This window comes from Physella acuta, unplaced genomic scaffold, assembly GCF_028476545.2.
Source record: "Physella acuta isolate Inbredline_101_S28 unplaced genomic scaffold, ASM2847654v3 ptg000187l, whole genome shotgun sequence".
In the NCBI taxonomy this organism is placed as follows: domain Eukaryota; kingdom Metazoa; phylum Mollusca; class Gastropoda; family Physidae; genus Physella; species Physella acuta.
Genome location: NW_026731706.1, coordinates 93,198 through 118,715, shown reverse-complemented (window position 1 = coordinate 118,715; position 25,518 = coordinate 93,198). Strand labels below are relative to the sequence as shown.

Here is a 25,518-nt window from a genome sequence, read left to right as displayed (position 1 = left end):
GGACAGTGGGGTAGAGAATGATAGCTAAAGTTACTTATACAGGTAAAGGAAGAAAAATCATCAATCATACCGTAACCGTTTTTTTTTAAAAAAAAAAAAAAAAACATTTTGTAACCTCGCTTCACCCTCCCGCCTTCAACAAGGCAGTTTGTGTTTACTTCAGACGAGCACTTTGTATGATAAAAAAACGCACAAATTCTCCCTGTAATAACTTAATCAGATAATGAATGGGAGCAAAAGGGGGAAGAAGGGCTGTCGTGCGATGACTTGCGACTAGTATTAGCTAATGAAGGACGAACGGGCTAACAAAGAAAGGGGAAAAAACTCTTGTATTTTTTTTTTAAACTATAGGGGAAAGTGAATTCAAGGTAATCACAAAGCGCTAATTAGAAACGTTTCGTTAAGCTCTGATCCTGAGTTTCGGGTGGGGATAAGTGGGGGAAGGGGGAGGGACGTACTCTCGAGGAAGTATGATGAGAGAAGATTTTTCAGTTTGAGTGATTTAAATGTTTTCAGGTCAAATTTCTATGTGGACAGAATTCCTGCAGAAAAACACGTTAAAAGAAAACGAAGGGAAAAATATATCCATAACTTAATAATGTAATGTTCATAGGTTAAAGTCTAAGGTATCGTAGATGGCACAATTGTTAGAGATTTTTTTTAAAAATGTGTTTAAGTCAGGATACATTAAGTGCATTTTTTTTTGTAATTGACGCGGTTAATACGTTGTCGTACATGTGAATATTTTATCCGTTGTCTTACAGGTAAATATTTTGTCCGTTGTCTTACACGTAAATATTTTGTTTGCTTTACTTGAAAATATTTAATGGTCCGCGAATATTTGGTCTTTAATTGTGTGAAAATACTTTGTTTTGCGTGTATCTAAATTGTCTTCCATGTAGCTATATTGTCTTCTATGTACGCATATTCTTGTCTGTGACTATATTGTCTTTTATGTACATACTGTCTGGTCTGTGACTATATTGTCTTCTATGTACATACTGTCTTCTATGTACATACTGTCTGGTCTGTGACTATATTGTCTTCTATGTATATACTGTCTTCTATGTACATACTGTCTGGTCTGTAACTATACTACACCGTCACTAGCTAGGTAAACACAAGTCTGGTTGAGTGTATCTTGAATGTCTCCTGTTACTCGCTGAATCAAACGACAGAGTCACTCACCTTCTGCGTACAACTTGGTCACCGAGTCACAGCCCGGACCGTCCATCAGCATGCAGGTCACGGTGACCAGCGATGCCATCAGGCTCCACAAGACCAGGGACCTGACCACAGGCGAGCTGACCATGTTGAGTTCCGTGGGTCCACCAGCCATGGTTGTGAGAACCCTTGCGCTGACTAAAGATCAAAGGTTGATTTGTTTTCTTTCCTCACCGATAGGGGAGGTGACTGGTCAGATATCCGAAACAGTTGTCTAGAGTTATCTAAACCTCCTTGTTTGGCAGTGAATTTATTTACTACACTGTAAAGAATTCTACACAACTAAACGGTTAATTCCTGATAGAATAAATCCAAGTTTAGAAGAAGAAAAAACACGTTTCTTGCACTTCAAAATCACAGTATGATGAAACAATCACGATTTTGATTGAGTTATTAATGTTTTAGTAGACAACTTTAAATGTTGCAGATTATTGAAGTTTGTCCTGAAGGCTACGAGTAAATGTGGGCAGAAAGGTAGAAACTGTGCTAATATAGAATCTGTGCTAATGTAGAATCTGTCCTGATATAGGGTCTGTCCTAATGGGTCCACCGGTTATCGCTTGTGGCGTAATCGCTGTAATTACTGCACGGTTTGTTTCAGACACAAAGAGCATCCGACCTCAATTTTTAACTCACTCTTTTTGTCCCTTACTCACAAACACATTATCTCCCTTCGGGCAATGTCCACCGCTGAGTAGCCGCCCCTGAAAGCAAACAATATAAATATTTAAGCATGGGCACTCAGACAGGTACAATCTAAGGGGAATAAATCATTAGCTGCATATCTTTTAATGAGAACTATGATAACAAATATTGGCTGATATTTTCAGATATGCTATTTCTTTGTGTTTTATCATATTTTAGGCAGGAAAAAAAATAATTCTGGACATATTAGATTTACAGATGATTCTGTATAAAAGAACAAAAGAAACGTGAACTGAGTGGAAAAAAATGTTGAAATAATGTAGAGCGATGTGTTAATATAAAAACAATCTTTCATACAAAACCAACAACAAAAAACAAGTGAATCGGGTGTAGCCTATGAATTAAACATTAAACGTCATTGAATATTTTTTTTAAAATCATACAATATATTCCAGCCTGCAGACGTAATACAATATGTTTATTGGCACGAAAACACATTCTCAGAAAAGGTATTGCTTTTCAAAAAAAAGTAGGGTAAAAATCTTTTTTTTTAATTTAAATTAATTGTATTAAAAAAAAAATAATAATAACATTTGTATAGAAAAAAATATATTTAAAAAATGAAAACACTTTTTTAAAAATCATTTCAATTCAATGATGGTAACCCCCCCCCCCCCACCATCCCCCTCCGTTCGCCCCCCCCCCCTCCCCCCATACGCAAGTATAAACAAGAGACAACGCTGAAAGCGACAGGGCACCTTTTAGTATCGGGGCCACATCTCTAACTCTATAGCGCCGCCGTGGACACATAAAAGGAAATGGAGATGAATAAATTATGCATGGACAAGAATTGCATTGACGACCGTGAACAATTGAAACTGTGGAGGTGTAATGACGGCAAGTAATGACGGCAAGAGCTGGCGGCAAGTAGTGGCGGCAAGTAGTGACAGCATGTAATGACGGCACGAGAAATGACGGCAAGTAATAACGGCAAGTAATGACGGCAAGTAATGACGGCAAGTAATGACGGCAAGTAATGACGGAAAGTAATGACGGCAAATAATGACGGCTAATAACGACGGCACGAGAAATGGCGGCAAGTAGTGACGGCAATTAGTGACAGCAGAGACTGTCGGCAAGAAGTAACGTAAATAATTGGCAGCCAGCTCTAACGAGGAATCTACAGCAAATAACGACGACAGGAGTTGAACCCGACACACAATGACAGGTTTATAATTGGCGAGGTTTGCTGACTTGGTTGGTCAACCTCAGGTGTATTTTGTCTCTGTTATATAGTGGGCAGACATCAGGGAAAGTTGTATAAATAATATATTCATAGGTTTGCTCGGAAAATATACCAGAAGCGATGTAAAAAATAGTTTTGTTAACTGACATATAGGCCTACTTTAAATAACTGAAACAATGAATGTCACATAAAGTTTTTATAGCTAAAAAATACATTTAAAAACAAAATTAAAATAGATGCAAACAAATTATTTTCGTTATCTAAGGAACAAATCTGGCAGAGGTATTGAGTCAATAATACAGGTGGGTATTTTTTTATTAGAGCCTTTCACTCGCCATCACGTGACCCCCGTGTGGCGTGCGTGCTACAATTGTTACATCACATTATTCTATGGCATGTACAAAGGCTGCACTAGTATGGCTGTATATAGCATAGAACATACCACACGATACATAGAAAACTACCACTGAGTTGACCGTACATAGCATAGAACATATCACATAATACATACAAAACCTGCACTAAGTTGACTGTACATAACATAGCACATAATACATACAAAACCTGCACTTAGTTGACTGTACAGAACATAGCACATAGCACATAATACATACAAAACCTGCATTTAGTTGACTGTACAGAACATAGCACATAGCGCATAATACATACAAAACCTGCACTTAGTTGACCGTACATAACATAGCACATAGCACATAATACATACAAAACCTGCACTTAGTTGACTGTACAGAACATAGCACATAGCGCATAATACATACAAAACCTGCAGCTACTTGAATGTACATAGCATAACACATAATACATACAACCTGCACTTAGTTGACCGTACATGGCATAAAACATAGCACTAAGCACACAATACATACAAAACTTGCACCTAGCTGACTGTACAGAGCATAGCACATAATGCATACGAAATCTGCACTTAGTAGGCCGTACATAACAATATAGCACACAACGCATACAAAGCCTACGTTACCAGACTGCCTACAACATACACTATTTGTCTTCGTCTTTATGATTGTATAAGAAACAACAATAAAGAGTAAAAAAAAGTGGTTGTTTCCTTATATTGAGGTTTATTCTGTCCTTGCAATAGTGGTAACTGTGTAAGGAAGAAGGAAGAGGGGGGGGGGGGGGCTCGAATAGTTTAAAATAAACATTTAAAAGCACGACCTAGTAGTTGTGGGGTCGAAATGTTTTAAATCTAAAACTAAATACACAATAAAAATTGTTTAATTCATGTAAAATAGTTGATGTGAGTACACGTAACTGCTAGAGTGCAGGAAACGCTAAGCGAAGCACTTTCGCGCGTGTTAAAAATGCTAGAAACACGAAGTAGAACAAGCAATGGTGGCGAGTCGATGCGAGCACACGAGTTACCGTTCCTGTAAACCTACAGTCGAGGTCGGAAACGTCACATCAGGAGTGAGAGCAAATCCACTTTGGCCCATTGATACGGCAACAAAACAAAAATCGAAGGGACGAGAATAGAGCGAGATGATTAACGGGGCAGCGCTGGTAGAATACCAGCAGAATACCAGGTCAGTCCGTGACCTACAAAAATGGTCGGGTTATTGCGGGATTATTAAAACATTTCTGGGCTGTTAGATTGTGGGTGGTTAGGGACACATTTGTGGGGGGGGGGGGGGGGGGGGGGGGGGGGCTAGGGACACATTTGTGGGGGGGGGGGGGGGTTAGGGACACATTTGTGGGTGGGGGGGGGGGTTAGGGACACATTTGTGGGTGGTTAGGGGCACATTTGGGGGTGGTTAGGGGCACATTTGGGGGTGTGGTTAGGGACACATTTGGGGGTGTGGGTTAGGGACACATTTGTGGGTGGTTAGGGGCACATTTGGGGGTGGTTAGGGGCACATTTGGGGGTGTGGTTAGGGACACATTTGGGGGTGTGGTTAGGGACACATTTGGGGGTGTGGGTTAGGGACACATTTGTGGGTGGTTAGGGGCACATTTGGGGGTGGTTAGGGGCACATTTGGGGGTGTGGTTAGGGACACATTTGGGGGTGTGGGTTAGGATGTGTTAACGGATAATCATGTGTGGGTGTGTGGTTCTTCTTTCTTCTTCTTCTTCGTTCTTAATTATTAGTGTTGAAGAGGATCGAGATTTATCTGCAAGTGGGTTTGAACTCGAGACTTTGATCGAATTTATCCAACCATGAGCTTTTTGCCGACTCGACCACGCCTCCAACACAATTAAGCGTTACGTGTCAACTGGTTATGCGCCATTGAGGCCATTGACTCCGATTTCAGCCTGCTTTTCTTTTTGGATTTGCTTCCATAGCCTTTGTCCAACCAAGAACAAACTACAAGGCAGCAGTTGTTTAATTTTGGAGTTGTCTCTCCTAGAAGAGTGGCTGTCCCCAGCTAACGAGCCTCATCTGCCCGAGGGTTCGAACTCCAGACTTTTCGGTTTAGCAACCATGAGCTTTACCGTCTCGACCACGCCGACCCCTGGTGTGTGGTTAGTAACAAACATTTGTGAGAGCGTAAATAGAGACTGACATTTATAAACACGTGGTAGTTTTGTACCCAGGATCAACACATTTTGATTGTACGATTATGTACGACCAACGGCATCTGTGGCCGTAGCCTCAAGTTATCTGGAGTTTCTATGTAAGTTTTGACAAAACCATACATGTACAAATAACACGTATTGTAGAGCTATTCCGTTGTTGCAGTCACCAGAAATATCGTCACCAAATGCTTGACCTCTTCGTTATTTCAAACAGCTGAATACAGTGGCAGCATGTTAAAATATATCGGCCTGAGTCAACAAAGTCCTCAGACAAATCAGTGCTGTTGTACCGAGCCCGGCTTCCACACGCCAAGGGCGACAACTCCTTCCCTTGACCACTGCAGATGCCGGCTAAGCCGCCCCGTGCCGAAAGTTAAATTTGGGTGCCTTAAGGGTTTAACGATTATTGAGACCGGGATGGCAAATCGACCAGAGCCAGAATTGCACGTGGATTCGCGCCCACGCCCGTTTAATTACATTAAAGATGCGCACCAATTTGGTGCGGATTTACCCGCGGGCTCGTGTTGTCGCACCGCGTGCGGGAGCCGGTGGAAAAAAAATGGCCCGGCTTTGCTTTCAGTCGCGGCGTGGATTTAACTTTCACTCTCGGGTCAGGGGTTGGGGGTGCGCGGGTCAGGGGTTGGGGGTTACACTGGGGGAGCGATACAATAGGGCAGACTCCCCAGCGGTTCTCAGTTCAAAATAAAGAATAGTATTCATGAACACAACCGAACGGACATACACAATTTCTTGAACACATTTTGTATTTCCTCTATACTCTATACTGAATAGTCGCACATTGTTTGTTAAAAGCGGTGTTTTATGCAATAACATCTACACGCCTTGGCCTACATCCACAAGGCTCAGAACTAAGTACTCGTAATTAGCGTTGCCCTAGTTAACCTGACAAAGGAAGCAATTAAAACAATTAACCTCCAAGTTGGCTCATCAACGAAGACGATATCATTACAGAGATATTAGGGAAAAAAATCGTATGCACAATGATGATATAAATTACGGCAAACACACGAGCTGACGACAATAATACGAGCTGTAATAGCTCTGGATGTGAACCCTATAACAGCGTACACGAAGCGGGCATGTGATCATATTCTCCCCACACGAGCCGGTCATGTGATATTCTCCCCACACGAGCTGTAATAGCCCTCGTGTGGACCCTATGACGGTGTCCACGAGCCGGTCATGTGATATTCTCCCCACACGAGCTGTAATAGCCCTCAAGTGGACCCTATGACGGTGTCCACGAGACGGTCATGTGATATTCTCCCCACACGAGCTGTAATAGCCCTCAAGTGGACCCTATGACGGTGTCCATGAGCCGGTCATGTGATATTCTCCCCACACGAGCTGTAATAGCCCTCGTGTGGACCCTATAACAGCGTACACGAGCAGGTCATGTGATATTCTCCCCCAATGGCTGCCGGGATTTGTCCGGCGTCTAATCTCTAGGACAAAAGCCGCGAGTCTCTGAGCGGGGCATGCATTGCGGGGTGAGTGCGGTCAACAAAAGCCTTGGTCAGGCCTCACGTACACGCTAACCTTGGTCAAGATTCTTGGTCAGTGCTCACGTACAAATTAACACTGGTCAGGATCATTGGTCGGCATTCATCATATGCAATGTAAATTCTGAAAGAGACCACCGTTTGAAAGGTATCGGAGTTTGGGTGGGCAACTTCTTTGTTGGAGGGTTGGGGGTATTTTCTTGAACATAACAATTTTGCAACCTTAATACAAAGAGTTTTTTTTTACAGTGTGTACCTAATACACAAACATCTGCTCTAAGCAGAGACAGGGGGTGGGGGAGGGCAAGAGTATATACCTTTATACTAAATACTGCTTCCCGAACGGACGGGTGGACAGACGGATGGATGGACAGATAAAGATAAACACTAGAGACAGACAAAGAGGCAGAAAGACATAAAACGAGAGACAACAGACTTGCGCCATTTACATCTATGACCTCTAATGAGCTATAAAGCTTTTGTAAATAGCTAAGACATAAAAAAATATTCTCTGAAAATGGCGGTAATTTAACATTTTTAATCATTAAAAAAATCGAGCGCACGGTCGTAAAATAAAGAAGGAAATAATTCTCTCGTGGGCAGTTTAAAAACTCATTACAGAATGTTAATGGCTCTACGTTAGTTTTGTTAATCCTCAACTTCAACATCATGCATATCTACACATACACATATATATTCTACACTTCCACACACATATCCCACACTTCCACACACATATCCCACACTTCCACACACATCCACACATCCCATCCAATCATCCAAACACTCCCCACAACTCTCACAGTTAAATTACACCACATCGACCCACCACACACATTTACACATATCCCCTACCAACCCTCACACTTAACTTACACCACACCGACCCCACACATATCCCTACCAACCCTCACACTTTACTTACACCACGCTGACCCACACACAGATCCCCTACCAACCCTCACAGTTTAATTACACCACACCAACCCACACATATCCCATACTGACCCTCACAATTTACTTACACCATACCGACCCACACATATGACTACCAACCCTCACAGTTTACTTACAGTTCAGTAATATGTCCTTATGGGGAGTCGACTCTACTTTCATCCTTGTATGTCCACAACTACGTCAACATCTGAAACAAGAATTGAGAACCATTAGGGCTGTGACTAATACGGAATGGCGTGTAATGACGGATGATGTATCTGGTATGCATTGACGGCATAGTGTGTGTTGTGTCATGAGGTCATGTTGTGTGTTGTGTGTAATGACGGATGATGTACGTAGTGCGTATTGACGATATGGTGTGTGTTGTGTAATAACGTCATTTTGCGTGTTGTATATGATGTCCGAATGATGTGTGTTGTGTGTAATGAGGTCTTGGTGTGTGTTGTGTGTAACGACGCATAATTTATGAAGACATGATGTCTCGTCTGTGTGTAGAAACTCTATGTTGTTCCTACACAAGGCCATTAGCCGGACTAGCATAGAGCTAGCCCCAACCCCACCATCAATTAACGCACATTGTTATCATTCAACATATTAGATGACAACAAAGCAAACAAAAACTTTAAATTCTCCTATAAAACTACATTGACCCGTGTTCACCTATCTTTCCGTACAAGTTACGTGTGAATATTACGTTTAGTGTTATCATTCTCTAATCATAATAGCAAAAACGTTCATTTTTATATGAACGGTTTAACAAATGATTTAAAGTATTTGAAGCTAAAATAAAACAAGGCATTGTTAAAATATGTTACTCTGCTCAATAGATATACCCGGGCGATTCAGATAATTGTTAGTTATTATGTGCTGCAAAAGATGTATTTGCATAAGTAAAAATTGTAGATGGCGAGCAATTAAAACATCAATAGGATGAATATGTATATTTAGTTTTAAAACTTTTTGTTGAACTACTAGACTACAGAAGGTAGTGTGATGACAAAATAGTTAAACAATGTTAAACTAAGTTATACCACAGTAGATAGTTAATGACAAGATAGTTAAACAATGTTAAACTGTGATCAATAGTTTAACACATCCTTTAAAGTTGAACTAGTACAGTCGAATGTTGAATGGCACTTGGATTTGTTTCAACAAGAGCCGACGTTTTTTTGAAATTCAATCAATTCTCTGTTTGCTGTGCAAATATTCCAAACATTTGATCAAACACAAATATTAAGATTGGTAAAGTGATTATAGAAATGTTCCAGTCGTAGATAGCATTGTGACGAGGATTATTTGAATAGATGATGGGGCTGACATTTTGGGGTGATGGGGTCACTGTGCTAAGGTGATGGGGGTTTCCATACTTTGGGGTTGTTATATTGAAGTGATGGGGTTGACACGCTGGGGCTGTGTATGTTGTTGAAAAGAACATGTTGAAGTGGTCTTGTTGGAAGCTCGGTCTCTGTAAGAACAGACTCGTGTCTCTATGTCCATTCTTTTCTTGCTTTGTTAGTTAGGCTCCAATATCTGCATCATCTTTATTCATTTACTCTCGACTAGTAAACTAACATTAAAGATAAGAAACGACGAAGCGAAACTAGATACAACAAAGAAAAACTTCAAGCATAAAAAAGCAATATTTTTTTAACACGTTCAAAGGTTAACTACGGCCCCGTGAGTTATGAAAAACACCTTGGAGGCTAATCAATAGGTAAAACACCTTGGAGGCTAATTAATAAGTACACGTAAATGAAATTAGTGACATAGTCAAGGACATGTCGCCATCAAGCCCCGTCCATGACATACGGGTAATCAGCTAGTAGTGCAGCCCCCAGCACTATAATCCACAATCAGGGACCAGCCCGCGGTCGATAGCCCTGACAGACACGGCTTTACCGGACATGATGATCGCGGGAAAGTTCTAGAAAAATACCACCTGAGTTAAATAAAAACACCGCATCCGTGAAAAAGAATATATACCACCTGAAACAAATGAAGAACCACTATTTTTGGGGACTAAACAAATACCATATAGTGAGGGAAAAAACAACATCAGTTGATGTTTAATTCGTATGCAGCAAATTGAGACAACATATTACTAAGTCCAAGACTGAAGGAACTAACATATCAAAACGTGCATGACGGATAGACGCTACTGTCTCAAACCACCAATCACATTAAAGATTACGAACTATCTGAAGAAGTTCTATAAGACTTCAAGTTCTGCGAGGTACTGGCGCAATTTTTATTGAACAACCAACCACAATCATCACAGAATATTTCGGTAAATTTTAACATCAAGTTTTAAAACTCTCAAATAAATGTGTTTTAAACTGAAATTTTGTAATGGCCTACTAGTAGTAAATAAAATACGATTCAAATATATTGGATGCAAAGTGGGGTTTTATTGGATTTTTGTTGATCAATTTTGTATCCTGTTTTTTTAAAAACAAAATGTAACACACGATAAGGATCTGAGAAGTATGTGTGTGTGTGCTCGATGTTAGAGAATGATGTGTGAGAAGGGTGTGTGAATGAGTGAGTGGGGGTTGTGAAAGAATAGTGTGTGTGTGGGGGGGGGTGAGGGATGTGAAAGAAGGGTGTGTGTGGGGTGTGAGGGATGTGGGAGAAGGATGTGTGAGAAGGGTGTGCATGAGTGAGGCATGTGTGAGAACTGCCCGTGGCTTTAGGAAAGAAAATATTTGTTGGGTATCAGGTTACGTTCGTTAGAAAGGGGCGGGGAAAACCATTTTTTTTTTGGTTTGAAATGGAATACTCACATTTGCATGATACCTCATTAAAATTTGCATTCTCTCCCTTCCCTGGTTTATCTGACCCTACCTGCCCCACCCTCCTCCATGTCACATGACCCCCCCCCCCTCCAACCAACCTCATGTTTTTTAAAAAGCTTCTCATGTGAATTTTAAAATATTCCTAAAGAAAACATGTCCGTGTACGTAAACAGCAATTATTTTTTTTATTATGTGAAAACAAAATAGGTGCATCTATGAGAAACAAATATGGCTGATCTAACGCGCCACAACCTTGCACGTGGCAGAGATAATGCATTCGCGCATGCGTATGTCAGGGTACAAAGTGAAATAAGAGACCAATCCTAATGCAGTTTTTTTTTTCTGTCTTTTTCTTTTTCTTCCTAGCTTCAGAGCGAGAAGGGTCTATGAATATGGATGCTGTCTGATTCAGACGAATTTGTTTTTTTTCCTTTCTTCGTGTGCTCTGCAGGATAAGACAATTCTCGGAAACTCGCTGCGAAGGACTCGTGTTAAAAATGCAATTACATGGAACAAGGGGCGCATAAATCTGTTGACGGGGAGACAATCTAGACTACACGGGCATGGGATTGATCTCTTTGCTCATTTAAATGGTTTCTTAAATAATGCAAGGATAAATTGCGCAGGTAATTTTACATGTCGTGTTTGTGGAAAAAAAAAAGAGAGTCGGGGGGGGGGGGGGGTGCATTGTACATTAAAGAGAAATGTCTACGGCTACAGAGCGCTGGTCAGTCGTAAGTAGTATATTAGGTCACTTTTGGGTCGTATTTGGGTGGCGCAGGCCGGATGTACAACGAAATATAGTAAAATACTCGCAGGGTGAAGGGTGAGGCGCAGGGTGAAGAGGGTGGCGCAGGGTGGCGCAGCGCGTGATGTACAATGACATATAGCAAAATACGCGCAGGGTGAAGGGTGAGGCGCAGGGTGAAGAGGGTGGCGCAGGGTGGCGCACCCTGGATGTACAACGAGATATAGTAAAATACTCGCAGGGTGAAGGGTGAGGCGCAGGGTGAAGAGGGTGGCGCAGAGTGGCGCACCCTGGATGTACAATGACATATAGTAAAATACTCGCAGGGTGAAGGGTGAGGCGCAGGGTGAAGAGGGTGGCGCAGAGTGGCGCACCCTGGATGTACAACGAGATATAGTAAAATACTCGCAGGGTGAAGGGTGAGGCGCAGGGTGAAGAGGGTGGCGCAGAGTGGCGCACCCTGGATGTACAATGACATATAGTAAAATACTCGCAGGGTGAAGGGTGAGGCGCAGGGTGAAGAGGGTGGCGCAGGGTGGCGCAGCGCGGGATGTACAATGACATATAGCAAAATACGCGCAGGGTGAAGGGTGAGGCGCAGGGTGAAGAGGGTGGCGCAGGGTGGCGCAGCAGCCTGGTACAACGAGATATAGTAAAATACTCGCAGGGTGAAGGGTGAGGCGCAGGGTGAACAGGGTGGCGCAGGGTGGCGCAGCAGCCTGGTACAACGAGATATAGTAAAATACTCCCTAGGGTGGCGCAAAGGTTATATAGCAAAATACTCCCCCAGCCTGGTACAATGAGATATAGTAAAATACTCCCTAGGGTGGCGCAAAGGTTATATAGCAAAATACTCCCCGAGTTTTTATTACGTAATTTGATTATTTTTTTTTTTTTTTTTTTTTGATTTTAATGAATTTAATTACTTTGTTTATTTTTTTGTAATTTTTAAATAGTTTGAATTTAATTTAATTACTTTGTTTATATTGTGTAATTTTTTATTAACCTTGTGACGTAATTTTAACGAATTTTTTAAATTAGTTTTAATGAGTTTTTAAAATTATAATTAATTAATATTACGTAATTTGATTATTTGTTTGATTTAAATTGTTTAATTTGATTGTTTACTTGTTGTTTATTTGTTTGAAATTCATTTTATGCAGTTTGATTTTAACTACTTTGTGTATTTGTTTTATTTGTTTGATATATTTATTTTCTTTGATGTATAGTATTTAAAATAAAAGACTAACGCTAACGTATACTTTGTGTCATGACTTCCATTTAACCAGTCGTGTAACACCTGTTACGTATCGATTCACCAGCTATCCTTTGTTTTCTCACCGCTGCCCGTTTTAATGGGAATGTATTGATCGCAGCCGCTGGCCCATCACAGCATGATGTCCCACCTAATTAAATTTTTTTTTTTTTTTTTTTTGTTATGCTTCACCGAGTTACCCCCGCTCGGTTGACGGGTTATGGTAATTAACGACATACATTAAGTAGCTTTCCGCGAAGCACTTAGGTCATTATGCAACAGCTGTTGTGCGACAGCTGGTGCTGTAATTAGGCCGTTCAACCGGATAAATGACCGCGAAAATTGTGTTCTAATCACTTCAACTTCGGACTTCAAATCAAGCGTCACCGCGACTTATCCAGCCTGCGACCTCTGTTGACTCCTGAGACTAAACCCACGCCAGCTTTACCAACCATCACATCCACCTAACCTATACGGACCACATCTTTTGTGCGTGTTTATTCTATTAAAGGTAAGGTTAATATTACTTTTTGTTTTAAGGGAGCTAACCCCATTAAAATACCCTTTAAATAAATATGTATCTAAATAAGTAGTCAACTGTATCCCTTTTTAGTCTACAACCGATTCATCGACACAACTGTTCCATCGACTGATCCTATTGAGCTACCCACCCATCCCCGTTCCAGCCACTGAACCAAACGTTCCAGCTACATCCAACTACACAACCACAGATCGAACTTAGACGTTCAAGCCAACCCATAGGTACGTTTCATTTTCAATCTTTTTTTTTTTTTTTTATTTAAAAAGTTGACAAATGTTTTTTATTGTATGTATTTATTTTATTTTTATTCTACAGCCACCGACCTATCCAAGCATCACATCGACTCAACCACTAGAATAAGATGCAATCATCCCAAACAAGCAGCCACCCAGCCATGACCCGCCACCAGTGTGACATATGCGACCGGGTATTCACCCTTAAACAACACTTGACACGACATCACGACTCTGTACACGGACGACAAAGACATCCCTGCACAGCTTGCGGGAAAGTATTTACACGACTTGACAATTTAACAACCCACTTTACGAAAGCACACAACAACCAAACCTTACTAACCGACACCCCATCACCGTCCGATAGACAAACTGCACAACCTCTATACGTGACCGATAGACAAATCATACAACCCCCAACACCGACCCAAACCGACCGTACCCCGACCAACACTAGCCCCTTAAAACGACACACAACGTATGACGACATATCAAACAACAAACGCGTAAAAACTAACAACGACAGTGACCTTAATTTAGAAAACGATATTATTCCTAAAGATGACCTAACAGTGATCCGATACACATGCGAGCTCTGTGAACGTGTATTCACCCGCAAAAACGATTTGAAACGACATCATGACTCTGTACACAACCGTCAAAGACATCCCTGTATAACCTGTAGGAAAGTATTTACACGACGAGAAAATTTAACGAAACACTTAACGATAACACACACCAACCAAACATTACCGACCGACACCACTTCAGCGACCACCAGACAAACTGAACAACCCCCATCAGCGATCCAAACAGACACTACCGTTACCAACATCGACAGTCCCATTAACTCACACACCGATATTTTTCCCGTAGACGACCAAAGGGGAGATGCGTTAGACCTTCATTTAGAGGACATAAACAAAATTGACTTACCATTAGACGAAATTGACACCCTTTATAACCTAAACAGAGAATTGCAAAATATATACATTGACAATTGGGATGCCATACAAACACACGCTAATACAGGCAAACATTTATCTACATTCAATTTTTTTCACAACCCCCTAGAGACTAAGCCAATAGACTGGAATTCAAAACTTACAGATACAATATTTACTCCACAAACTAAACGCTTCAAAATCAACTACAGCCATCACACCATATTAAAACATAAAGAAACAGGGGAATATAGGTTCTTTCATTCGAGTAATAATAATGCATGCGTCCTTGAGCTTCCTAAATTAATTCACAATAGACAAGATTTTAAAGATTTTTTAGATCACTTAAACAATGCAGACATACTAAACTACGCACAACATACTAGGCCGAATACAAAATATGCGGTCGAGGTCATACCAGCCACCACCTTTTTTCTCTATCACCTCAACGAATATCCCATAGAATGATTTCTCACATACATTCCCAACACAGAAACTCACTTTCTTAGTTTTACACAAGTACACGCAGACAATGTGACAACATCTCCCCTAGACATATAAGACCTTTTAGTTTACCAACCGTGACTTTAACGAGACTTTAATGTAAATATGTAAATAAGACAGAACCATGACTTATGCTGATGGGGTTGTTTTTTATTCAATAAAAACTTATTATATATGGTCTTTTGTGATTTTTTAATGTGTTATTGTTTTGTTACTTGTCCCTGAAAGTTATGTAACTCGGTATCCTGTATAAGAGGTATGACTGGAATCAAAATCACGGGAGAGAACGTGACGTACATCGCGATATTTGAAAACAGGGCGATGTTTAACCTCAACCAAAAAAGACAATGAACCTAGAAGGAAGACGAATATATATCTTAGTCTTGCAGCAGATTACCTTCCCATGTTCACTTTAGTATTACAGTTTTCATCAAACTTCTTTTTGACTTGAACTTCGTTAATTTTTAAGAAAGTTTACTTATACATAATACATTACGTCTAAGGACAATTTTTTATTTTTACCACTCAATGTATTTTCTTTTTCTATATCTTACATTGTCATCTTAATTTTTGATCACCTTAGTAAAAATTTGCTTAAGATTATAAACTTCAAGTTTTAAAAAACAACAACGTTATAGTACGTCGTGTCAAATGACACACCGTTTAAAATGTCTACATTTAAAGTTCACCAAAATAATGACGTAAAAACTAAATATGATATGACGTTAGCATACATATCATTCAATCTAATCACTCTAAAGTACAAATCAATAATTTTTATTGATTAAGGGGCTGGGTGAGTTATTTTTATTCGGGTGCCCAGGGAAGGTTTGGAGTTGGTTGGGACAGATTTTATACACGAGTCGGTGACGTTTTCACCGAGGCAGGGTTCGAATCTAGACCATGCATGTTTTGGAATTGTTAGGGAGAGTTAAACTAAGGTCGGTGAAGTTTTCACCGAGGTTGGTTTTGAACTCGGAACATGCATGTTTTGGAATCGGTAGGTGTAGAGTCCATACTAGGGTCGGGGAGTTTTGCTAACACTGAGGCAGGTTGCAAAGTTGGCACATGCATGTTTAGGAATTGATGGTAGCCGAGTTCATACTAGTGTCGGTGAAGGTTGGTTTTGATCTCGGAACATGTATGTTTTGAAATTGTTGGTAACCGAGTTCATACTAGGGTCAGGGGAGTTTTTGTTAACACCGAGGCAGGTTGCAAAGTTGGTACATGCATGTTTAGGAATTGTTGGTAGCCGAGTTCATACTAGTGTCGGTGAAGGTTGGTTTTGAACTCGGAGCATGCATGTTTTGAAATTGTTGGTAACCGAGTTCAGACTAGGGACGGGGGTGTTTTCACCGAGGCAGGTTACAAAGTTCGTATATGCATCATTGGAATTGTTAGGTAGAGTTAAACTAAGGTCGGTGAAGTTTTCACCGAGGTAGGTTACAAAGTTGGTACATGGATGTTTAGGAATTGATGGCAGTCGAGTTCATACTAGGGTCGGGGAATTTTGTTAGCACTGAGGCAGGTTGGAAAGTTGTTACATGCATGTTTGGGAATTGTTGGTAGCCGAGTTCATACTAGTGTCGGTGAAGGTTGGTTTTGAACTCGGAACATGCATGTTTTGGAATTGTTGGTAGCCGAGTTCATACTAGTGTCGGTGAAGGTTGGTTTTGAACTCGGAACATGCATGTTTTGGAATCGGTAGGTGTAGAGTCCATACTAAGGTCGGTGAAGTTTTCACCGATGGTGGTTTCAAAGTTAGTACAGGCATGTTTTGGAAGTGTTAGGGGCCGAGTTCATAGTAGTGTCGGTGAAGGTTGGTTTTGAACTCGGAACATGCATGTTTTGAAATTGTTGGTAACCGAGTTCATACTAGGGACGGGGGCGAGGGCGGCGGACAAAGTTGTCGATATAGGTAGGGTGCAAGAGATATTCAACGAGGAGTGGTGTCTACAAGTTATGTATCCCAGTCTGTTGGAGTGGTTTCTAGGGGGTTGTGATATTAGTTGAATAAATATTTGTCTGTAGGATTGTCATACAGCCTTTGTCTCTTAAATGGAATAGGTATAGTGCGGGTAGTAGTAGTAGTACGGTCTGTTTATCTAACGGTTGGTATTGAGGATAGTGTGATGACGCAAGGTTGGATGGGAGAAGGGGAACGGGGTTGCGGACAAAGGGAAGGGGAAGGGCGAATAGTGATAAAAATAACTCACCCAGCCCCTTAATCAATAAAAATTATTGATTTGTACTTTAGAGTGATTAGATTGAATGATATGTATGCTAACGTCATATCATATTTAGTTTTTACGTCATTATTTTGGTGAACTTTAAATGTAGACATTTTAAACGGTGTGTCATTTGACACGACGTACTATAACGTTGTTGTTTTTTAAAACTTGAAGTTTATAATCTTAAGCAAATTTTTACTAAGGTGATCAAAAATTAAGATGACAATGTAAGATATAGAAAAAGAAAATACATTGAGTGGTAAAAATAAAAAATTGTCCTTAGACGTAATGTATTATGTATAAGTAAACTTTCTTAAAAATTAACGAAGTTCAAGTCAAAAAGAAGTTTGATGAAAACTGTAATACTAAAGTGAACATGGGAAGGTAATCTGCTGCAAGACTAAGATATATATTCGTCTTCCTTCTAGGTTCATTGTCTTTTTTGGTTGAGGTTAAACATCGCCCTGTTTTCAAATATCGCGATGTACGTCACGTTCTCTCCCGTGATTTTGATTCCAGTCATACCTCTTATACAGGATACCGAGTTACATAACTTTCAGGGACAAGTAACAAAACAATAACACATTAAAAAATCACAAAAGACCATATATAATAAGTTTTTATTGAATAAAAAACAACCCCATCAGCATAAGTCATGGTTCTGTCTTATTTACATATTTACATTAAAGTCTCGTTAAAGTCACGGTTGGTAAACTAAAAGGTCTTATATGTCTAGGGGAGATGTTGTCACATTGTCTGCGTGTACTTGTGTAAAACTAAGAAAGTGAGTTTCTGTGTTGGGAATGTATGTGAGAAATCATTCTATGGGATATTCGTTGAGGTGATAGAGAAAAAAGGTGTTGGCTGGTATGACCTCGACCGCATATTTTGTATTCGGCCTAGTATGTTGTGCGTAGTTTAGTATGTCTGCATTGTTTAAGTGATCTAAAAAATCTTTAAAATCTTGTCTATTGTGAATTAATTTAGGAAGCTCAAGGACGCATGCATTATTATTACTCGAATGAAAGAACCTATATTCCCCTGTTTCTTTATGTTTTAATATGGTGTGATGGCTGTAGTTGATTTTGAAGCGTTTAGTTTGTGGAGTAAATATTGTATCTGTAAGTTTTGAATTCCAGTCTATTGGCTTAGTCTCTAGGGGGTTGTGAAAAAAATTGAATGTAGATAAATGTTTGCCTGTATTAGCGTGTGTTTGTATGGCATCCCAATTGTCAATGTATATATTTTGCAATTCTCTGTTTAGGTTATAAAGGGTGTCAATTTCGTCTAATGGTAAGTCAATTTTGTTTATGTCCTCTAAATGAAGGTCTAACGCATCTCCCCTTTGGTCGTCTACGGGAAAAATATCGGTGTGTGAGTTAATGGGACTGTCGATGTTGGTAACGGTAGTGTCTGTTTGGATCGCTGATGGGGGTTGTTCAGTTTGTCTGGTGGTCGCTGAAGTGGTGTCGGTCGGTAATGTTTGGTTGGTGTGTGTTATCGTTAAGTGTTTCGTTAAATTTTCTCGTCGTGTAAATACTTTCCTACAGGTTATACAGGGATGTCTTTGACGGTTGTGTACAGAGTCATGATGTCGTTTCAAATCGTTTTTGCGGGTGAATACACGTTCACAGAGCTCGCATGTGTATCGGATCACTGTTAGGTCATCTTTAGGAATAATATCGTTTTCTAAATTAAGGTCACTGTCGTTGTTAGTTTTTACGCGTTTGTTGTTTGATATGTCGTCATACGTTGTGTGTCGTTTTAAGGGGCTAGTGTTGGTCGGGGTACGGTCGGTTTGGGTCGGTGTTGGGGGTTGTATGATTTGTCTATCGGTCACGTATAGAGGTTGTGCAGTTTGTCTATCGGACGGTGATGGGGTGTCGGTTAGTAAGGTTTGGTTGTTGTGTGCTTTCGTAAAGTGGGTTGTTAAATTGTCAAGTCGTGTAAATACTTTCCCGCAAGCTGTGCAGGGATGTCTTTGTCGTCCGTGTACAGAGTCGTGATGTCGTGTCAAGTGTTGTTTAAGGGTGAATACCCGGTCGCATATGTCACACTGGTGGCGGGTCATGGCTGGGTGGCTGCTTGTTTGGGATGATTGCATCTTATTCTAGTGGTTGAGTCGATGTGATGCTTGGATAGGTCGGTGGCTGTAGAATAAAAATAAAATAAATACATACAATAAAAAACATTTGTCAACTTTTTAAATAAAAAAAAAAAAAAAAGATTGAAAATGAAACGTACCTATGGGTTGGCTTGAACGTCTAAGTTCGATCTGTGGTTGTGTAGTTGGATGTAGCTGGAACGTTTGGTTCAGTGGCTGGAACGGGGATGGGTGGGTAGCTCAATAGGATCAGTCGATGGAACAGTTGTGTCGATGAATCGGTTGTAGACTAAAAAGGGATACAGTTGACTACTTATTTAGATACATATTTATTTAAAGGGTATTTTAATGGGGTTAGCTCCCTTAAAACAAAAAGTAATATTAACCTTACCTTTAATAGAATAAACACGCACAAAAGATGTGGTCCGTATAGGTTAGGTGGATGTGATGGTTGGTAAAGCTGGCGTGGGTTTAGTCTCAGGAGTCAACAGAGGTCGCAGGCTGGATAAGTCGCGGTGACGCTTGATTTGAAGTCCGAAGTTGAAGTGATTAGAACACAATTTTCGCGGTCATTTATCCGGTTGAACGGCCTAATTACAGCACCAGCTGTCGCACAACAGCTGTTGCATAATGACCTAAGTGCTTCGCGGAAAGCTACTTAATGTATGTCGTTAATTACCATAACCCGTCAACCGAGCGGGGGTAACTCGGTGAAGCATAACAAAAAAAAAAAAAAAAAAATTTAATTAGGTGGGACATCATGCTGTGATGGGCCAGCGGCTGCGATCAATACATTCCCATTAAAACGGGCAGCGGTGAGAAAACAAAGGATAGCTGGTGAATCGATACGTAACAGGTGTTACACGACTGGTTAAATGGAAGTCATGACACAAAGTATACGTTAGCGTTAGTCTTTTATTTTAAATACTATACATCAAAGAAAATAAATATATCAAACAAATAAAACAAATACACAAAGTAGTTAAAATCAAACTGCATAAAATGAATTTCAAACAAATAAACAACAAGTAAACAATCAAATTAAACAATTTAAATCAAACAAATAATCAAATTACGTAATATTAATTAATTATAATTTTAAAAACTCATTAAAACTAATTTAAAAAATTCGTTAAAATTACGTCACAAGGTCAATAAAAAATTACACAATATAAACAAAGTAATTAAATTAAATTCAAACTATTTAAAAATTACAAAAAATAAACAAAGTAATTAAATTCATTAAAATCAAAAAAAAAAAAAAAAAAATAATCAAATTACGTAATAAAAACTCGGGGAGTATTTTGCTATATAACCTTTGCGCCACCCTAGGGAGTATTTTACTATATCTCATTGTACCAGGCTGGGGGAGTATTTTGCTATATAACCTTTGCGCCACCCTAGGGAGTATTTTACTATATCTCGTTGTACCAGGCTGCTGCGCCACCCTGCGCCACCCTGTTCACCCTGCGCCTCACCCTTCACCCTGCGAGTATTTTACTATATCTCGTTGTACCAGGCTGCTGCGCCACCCTGCGCCACCCTCTTCACCCTGCGCCTCACCCTTCACCCTGCGCGTATTTTGCTATATGTCATTGTACATCCCGCGCTGCGCCACCCTGCGCCACCCTCTTCACCCTGCGCCTCACCCTTCACCCTGCGAGTATTTTACTATATGTCATTGTACATCCAGGGTGCGCCACTCTGCGCCACCCTCTTCACCCTGCGCCTCACCCTTCACCCTGCGAGTATTTTACTATATCTCGTTGTACATCCAGGGTGCGCCACTCTGCGCCACCCTCTTCACCCTGCGCCTCACCCTTCACCCTGCGAGTATTTTACTATATGTCATTGTACATCCAGGGTGCGCCACTCTGCGCCACCCTCTTCACCCTGCGCCTCACCCTTCACCCTGCGAGTATTTTACTATATCTCGTTGTACATCCAGGGTGCGCCACCCTGCGCCACCCTCTTCACCCTGCGCCTCACCCTTCACCCTGCGCGTATTTTGCTATATGTCATTGTACATCACGCGCTGCGCCACCCTGCGCCACCCTCTTCACCCTGCGCCTCACCCTTCACCCTGCGAGTATTTTACTATATTTCGTTGTACATCCGGCCTGCGCCACCCAAATACGACCCAAAAGTGACCTAATATACTACTGTCGTAATTACAATTTTGAATAGAGTGTATCTCGTATAAATATTAGATACAAAACAACAAAACAAAACGCAAACCCCGCAACTTTAATTAAATGTCCGACACTTCTCACAAGATTTAAGGCAGAGTTCCATTACACCCACACTCACCCGCACAACACACACTCACGCACACAACACACAATCGCACATACAAAATCCGTAACTTGCAATTAAACTCCGCCATCCGTCACTCAAGTTACGAGAGCTGAACTCCTCAATTAGCTCCCACACACCCCTACCCCACCCGACCCCACACGCCTGCCCCACACGACCCACACACAACCAAAAACAAACAAGCAGACCTAAGTGTGAGCGACAACAAACCTGACTAGCCCGCCCGTCGTGAGGTGCACGTGCAGGTACCTGACCCCCCCCCCCCCCCTGTGTACTGTGTACATCCGTGTCACGTGCTCGGTGGCTCGGCTCACGTGCGGACGACCCAGACAATGGTGAGTACTGAGCCGGGACTTTTTATTTTAACCACAACAACACACCAAACGTTCTGATGTTAGCGTTCAAATGCCCTCATCATAACCAACCGTCTTTAGTTAGTAAGTTTCCAAACACTTCCAACCATTACAACTCGAGAAATTTCTCAAAAAAAAAAAAAATTGAGGTCCGTGTTTGATACAGCGGGACTGTACTCTTGTTAGACTTTCGTTCGGAACACGATCGTTAAACTTCAGTAGACAACTTGCAAGTTTTCAATTGTGAAATGTTATGACCTTAGCGACTTGGCTTTGTGGCTGGTCATGTGCTAAATCCTCACATCTGTAACACCCAAGAACAGCTTTACTCTACTTGAACTTCAACAAATCAGGTAAAGAAAGCAGGATCCACAACAACGCCATGCCAAACACAGTAAAGCAATGTATCAGCGATTATGAGAGCTCGCGAGAATACGAGTCATATTAAGTGGACAAGATTCTGACTTGGTGATTTGAATTTCTACAAAAGATTATGTCCCCTTAAGATTATCGGCCGTGACGCAGGTCGCAGAAGTTAGCACAACAACCCGCTATCTAATTCACTCGTCCAATATGGTCGCTCGTCTGTCCTTGAAAGCTCCATCTGGACAGATTTCTGCCCAGTTGTCATTGCCCAACATGCGGACAAGACAGCGCTTGTACGTCACACGAGACACGGCTCACGCGCATTTTTCTCCACCCTTGTCTCAGCCTCGTGCAAGCAGAGACTGCATGTAAAAGACAGCTTTTTATCTCGCCAAGTCTTCAATTACCGGTCCCCGCCCTGCCTCGTCTAACATCCCGACCCAGGCGGGGCCAGAGGGGGGTGCTGATAATTCTCTCACTTTTGATGCTGTGGGGAGGCTGATAAAAAATTGGGGAAGGGGGAGGTCTTTTTATCCTCACTGCCAGCCAACAAAATGTGTACACGTGTGGGGGACTGTCAGGTCGGACTGAAATAAGGTCCAGGTGTACATCAGAGATCAATAGCACCAGGGGTACACGAACTCGTCGGTGTTCTCTTCAGGTAGGGGCACCGGTTACCTGGGGCTAAAGCAATAGGTGCTAATGTACCTGTCGTAATTTTAAGGTGTATGATGTACCGTTGAAATGGATGCCAAAATGTATAAAGTTTAGAAATGTTGTCTTAGGTGAATAGGGCTTAGGTGAGAGGGATTTATTTTTAAAGCACCTGGATGTGTAATACAAAGAGATGTTTATAACGACAAGCCAATTAAAATAAAACGACGTAAAACAGAAGAGTACAACATAAACAAATGACGTCAATACGAGGCGATGACGTCAGCACAAACGGCGTTCTAATACAGACAACGTGATGACGAGAACACATAACAGTGATGTCTACGTAGGGTGTAGCGTCATACACATAAAATTATGACGTGAACACAAGGCGATGACGTCTACACAAAACTCCCAAATCGCCGGCACAAACACAGACGTGTAAAAACTCCCGCAGACGTGCTGTATCAACACGCAGAACGCACCCTATCAACACAGACATGTGTTACAAAAAACAAAGCCTCGTTTTTCACACCCCAACACAAAACATGTGCTCACACTCCGCTGGTCTGAGTTCTCACACACGAGCGTGTGGGAAAGCTGTCTGATTACGCGAGGCGACCAGCGAGGCCTGTACAATAGTTGCGAGGTGTCCTATCTCACACACTGATTACCAATCTCGGCCCAGTTCTTTTTTTTTTTTTAACCAGCCTTGGTCTGGCCAAAGCACGTGAAATGTTTTCCCTCCTCAGAAGTGTAACTCCGGTTTCCACAATGGCGTCTGTGCCCTTTGCCAAGACACGTATCACGTTTCTCATTCAAACTTAGCCCAAGGACTCTATCCACTTCAATGGGGGAAAAAACGAGATTCTCGTAAACACAATAACGAGATTTTTGTAAACACACTTTCCGCTAACTCGGCTAAAGATGCTAATTATCAAATCTTCGAGCGCGGGATCACAATAAATTCTTAACAAATCTCTTCTCCAAAAATATTAAGTACTTTAGCTTTAGTTAAGATATACCAGCTCTTAATCTTCTTTACTTACTGGATGCTGAGATAAACTTTTACTTTTAGTGTATTTACAGAGGAGAGAGCTTTGTGTATTTAGAATAAAAGTGAAGATATTAGAATATTTAAGTTAAACACTATCTGACAACACAGTTGTTGAAATAAGCAAAGGCTTCTAGATTCGACATTCACTGATAAAAACATTCAGGGAAGTTCTAGGGAAGATAATTCACATCGTACAAGCGTGTGAGTTGTCGAACTTCAGTCTGATACAATTAAGAAGCAGACGTCTAGGACTCCCCGTGAAGATATCTAGAAGGCTAATGGTCAGTTATGTCCGGCTGGACGCAATTTACTGACCCAATACGGTCTTGGTTGCAATCATGACTGGTTTTTAGACAGCCTAGTTCTGGTGGGGAGGTACTCAGGAACGGTAACTCTAATTCAATGAGTAAAAATTGTGTAAGCTTGCATGAATTCACATGACTTATAAACCCATCTTCTTGCAGACTTCCACTCAAATAAAGACTCCGAATTTTATCGAGTAGTCTCACTAGCATTCATACAACTTTCTATGGTCAACAACATCCATCTAAAATTCAATGGTCAAAAATATTCCTTGAACATCCCAGCTAGTGGTCAAACAAATTCATCCGACATCCAATGGTCAATAACATTCATACAACATCCAATGGTCAACCACTATAACCAACATCCCAAGGGTCAACAACATCCAACACCCAATGGTCAACAACATCCAACATCCCGACTAATGACATTTTTGACCTTTTGCGAACCGTCTCCTTCTCTGACATGACAATAACAAAAGAGTTTCAAATTCTAATTTTATCATCAATTTAGTTTTTTTATCCGTCCGAACCCCCATTGACAGTGCTAACGTTCTATTGAGACCAACCCCTCCCCCATCATTCCCATACAATAAATTGCAGAGATTTTTAAAAAAACATTGATTGGAATTTTTATTGCCCCCCCCTCCCCACAATCTCTTAATGATGCGACGCAATATTATCACTGTAATTGATGGTCGTCTAGGGGGGCCTAGTGGGCGTCTGGGGTGCTCAGTGGGCGTCACGGGGTGCTCAGCGGGCGTCACGGGGTGCTCAGCGGGCGTCACGGGGTGCTCAGCGGGCGTCGTCCGGCATTTAAGGACATGATGTAGGGTGGGGGAGGGGGTTCTTTACGGTCCGAAGCTAAGGGAGCAGGTCCCAGTACAAACCACAGATCGGCTACCTGTTACTTTAAGGGCTTGTGTTTTGTAGAACAGTAAAGACAGCGGTTGGAGCTGA

At 41.2% G+C, this 25,518-nt stretch overlaps 1 protein-coding gene across 2 annotated transcripts in view; it reads right to left on the bottom strand.

Annotated features, from left to right (window-relative positions):
- Nucleotides 1-25,518, bottom strand: part of LOC131936784 (semaphorin-2A) — a 136,506-nt gene that overhangs the window by 73,132 nt on the left and 37,856 nt on the right. For both annotated transcript variants that reach the window (XM_059293849.1, XM_059293848.1), the window contains exons 2-3: nucleotides 8,269-8,339; nucleotides 1,189-1,928 (exon numbers count right to left, since the gene is read on the bottom strand). In XM_059293849.1, the coding sequence (XP_059149832.1) occupies nucleotides 1,189-1,339 (151 nt within the window). In that variant the 5' untranslated portion in view covers nucleotides 1,340-1,928; nucleotides 8,269-8,339. The remainder of the gene's footprint in view (nucleotides 1-1,188; nucleotides 1,929-8,268; nucleotides 8,340-25,518) is intronic.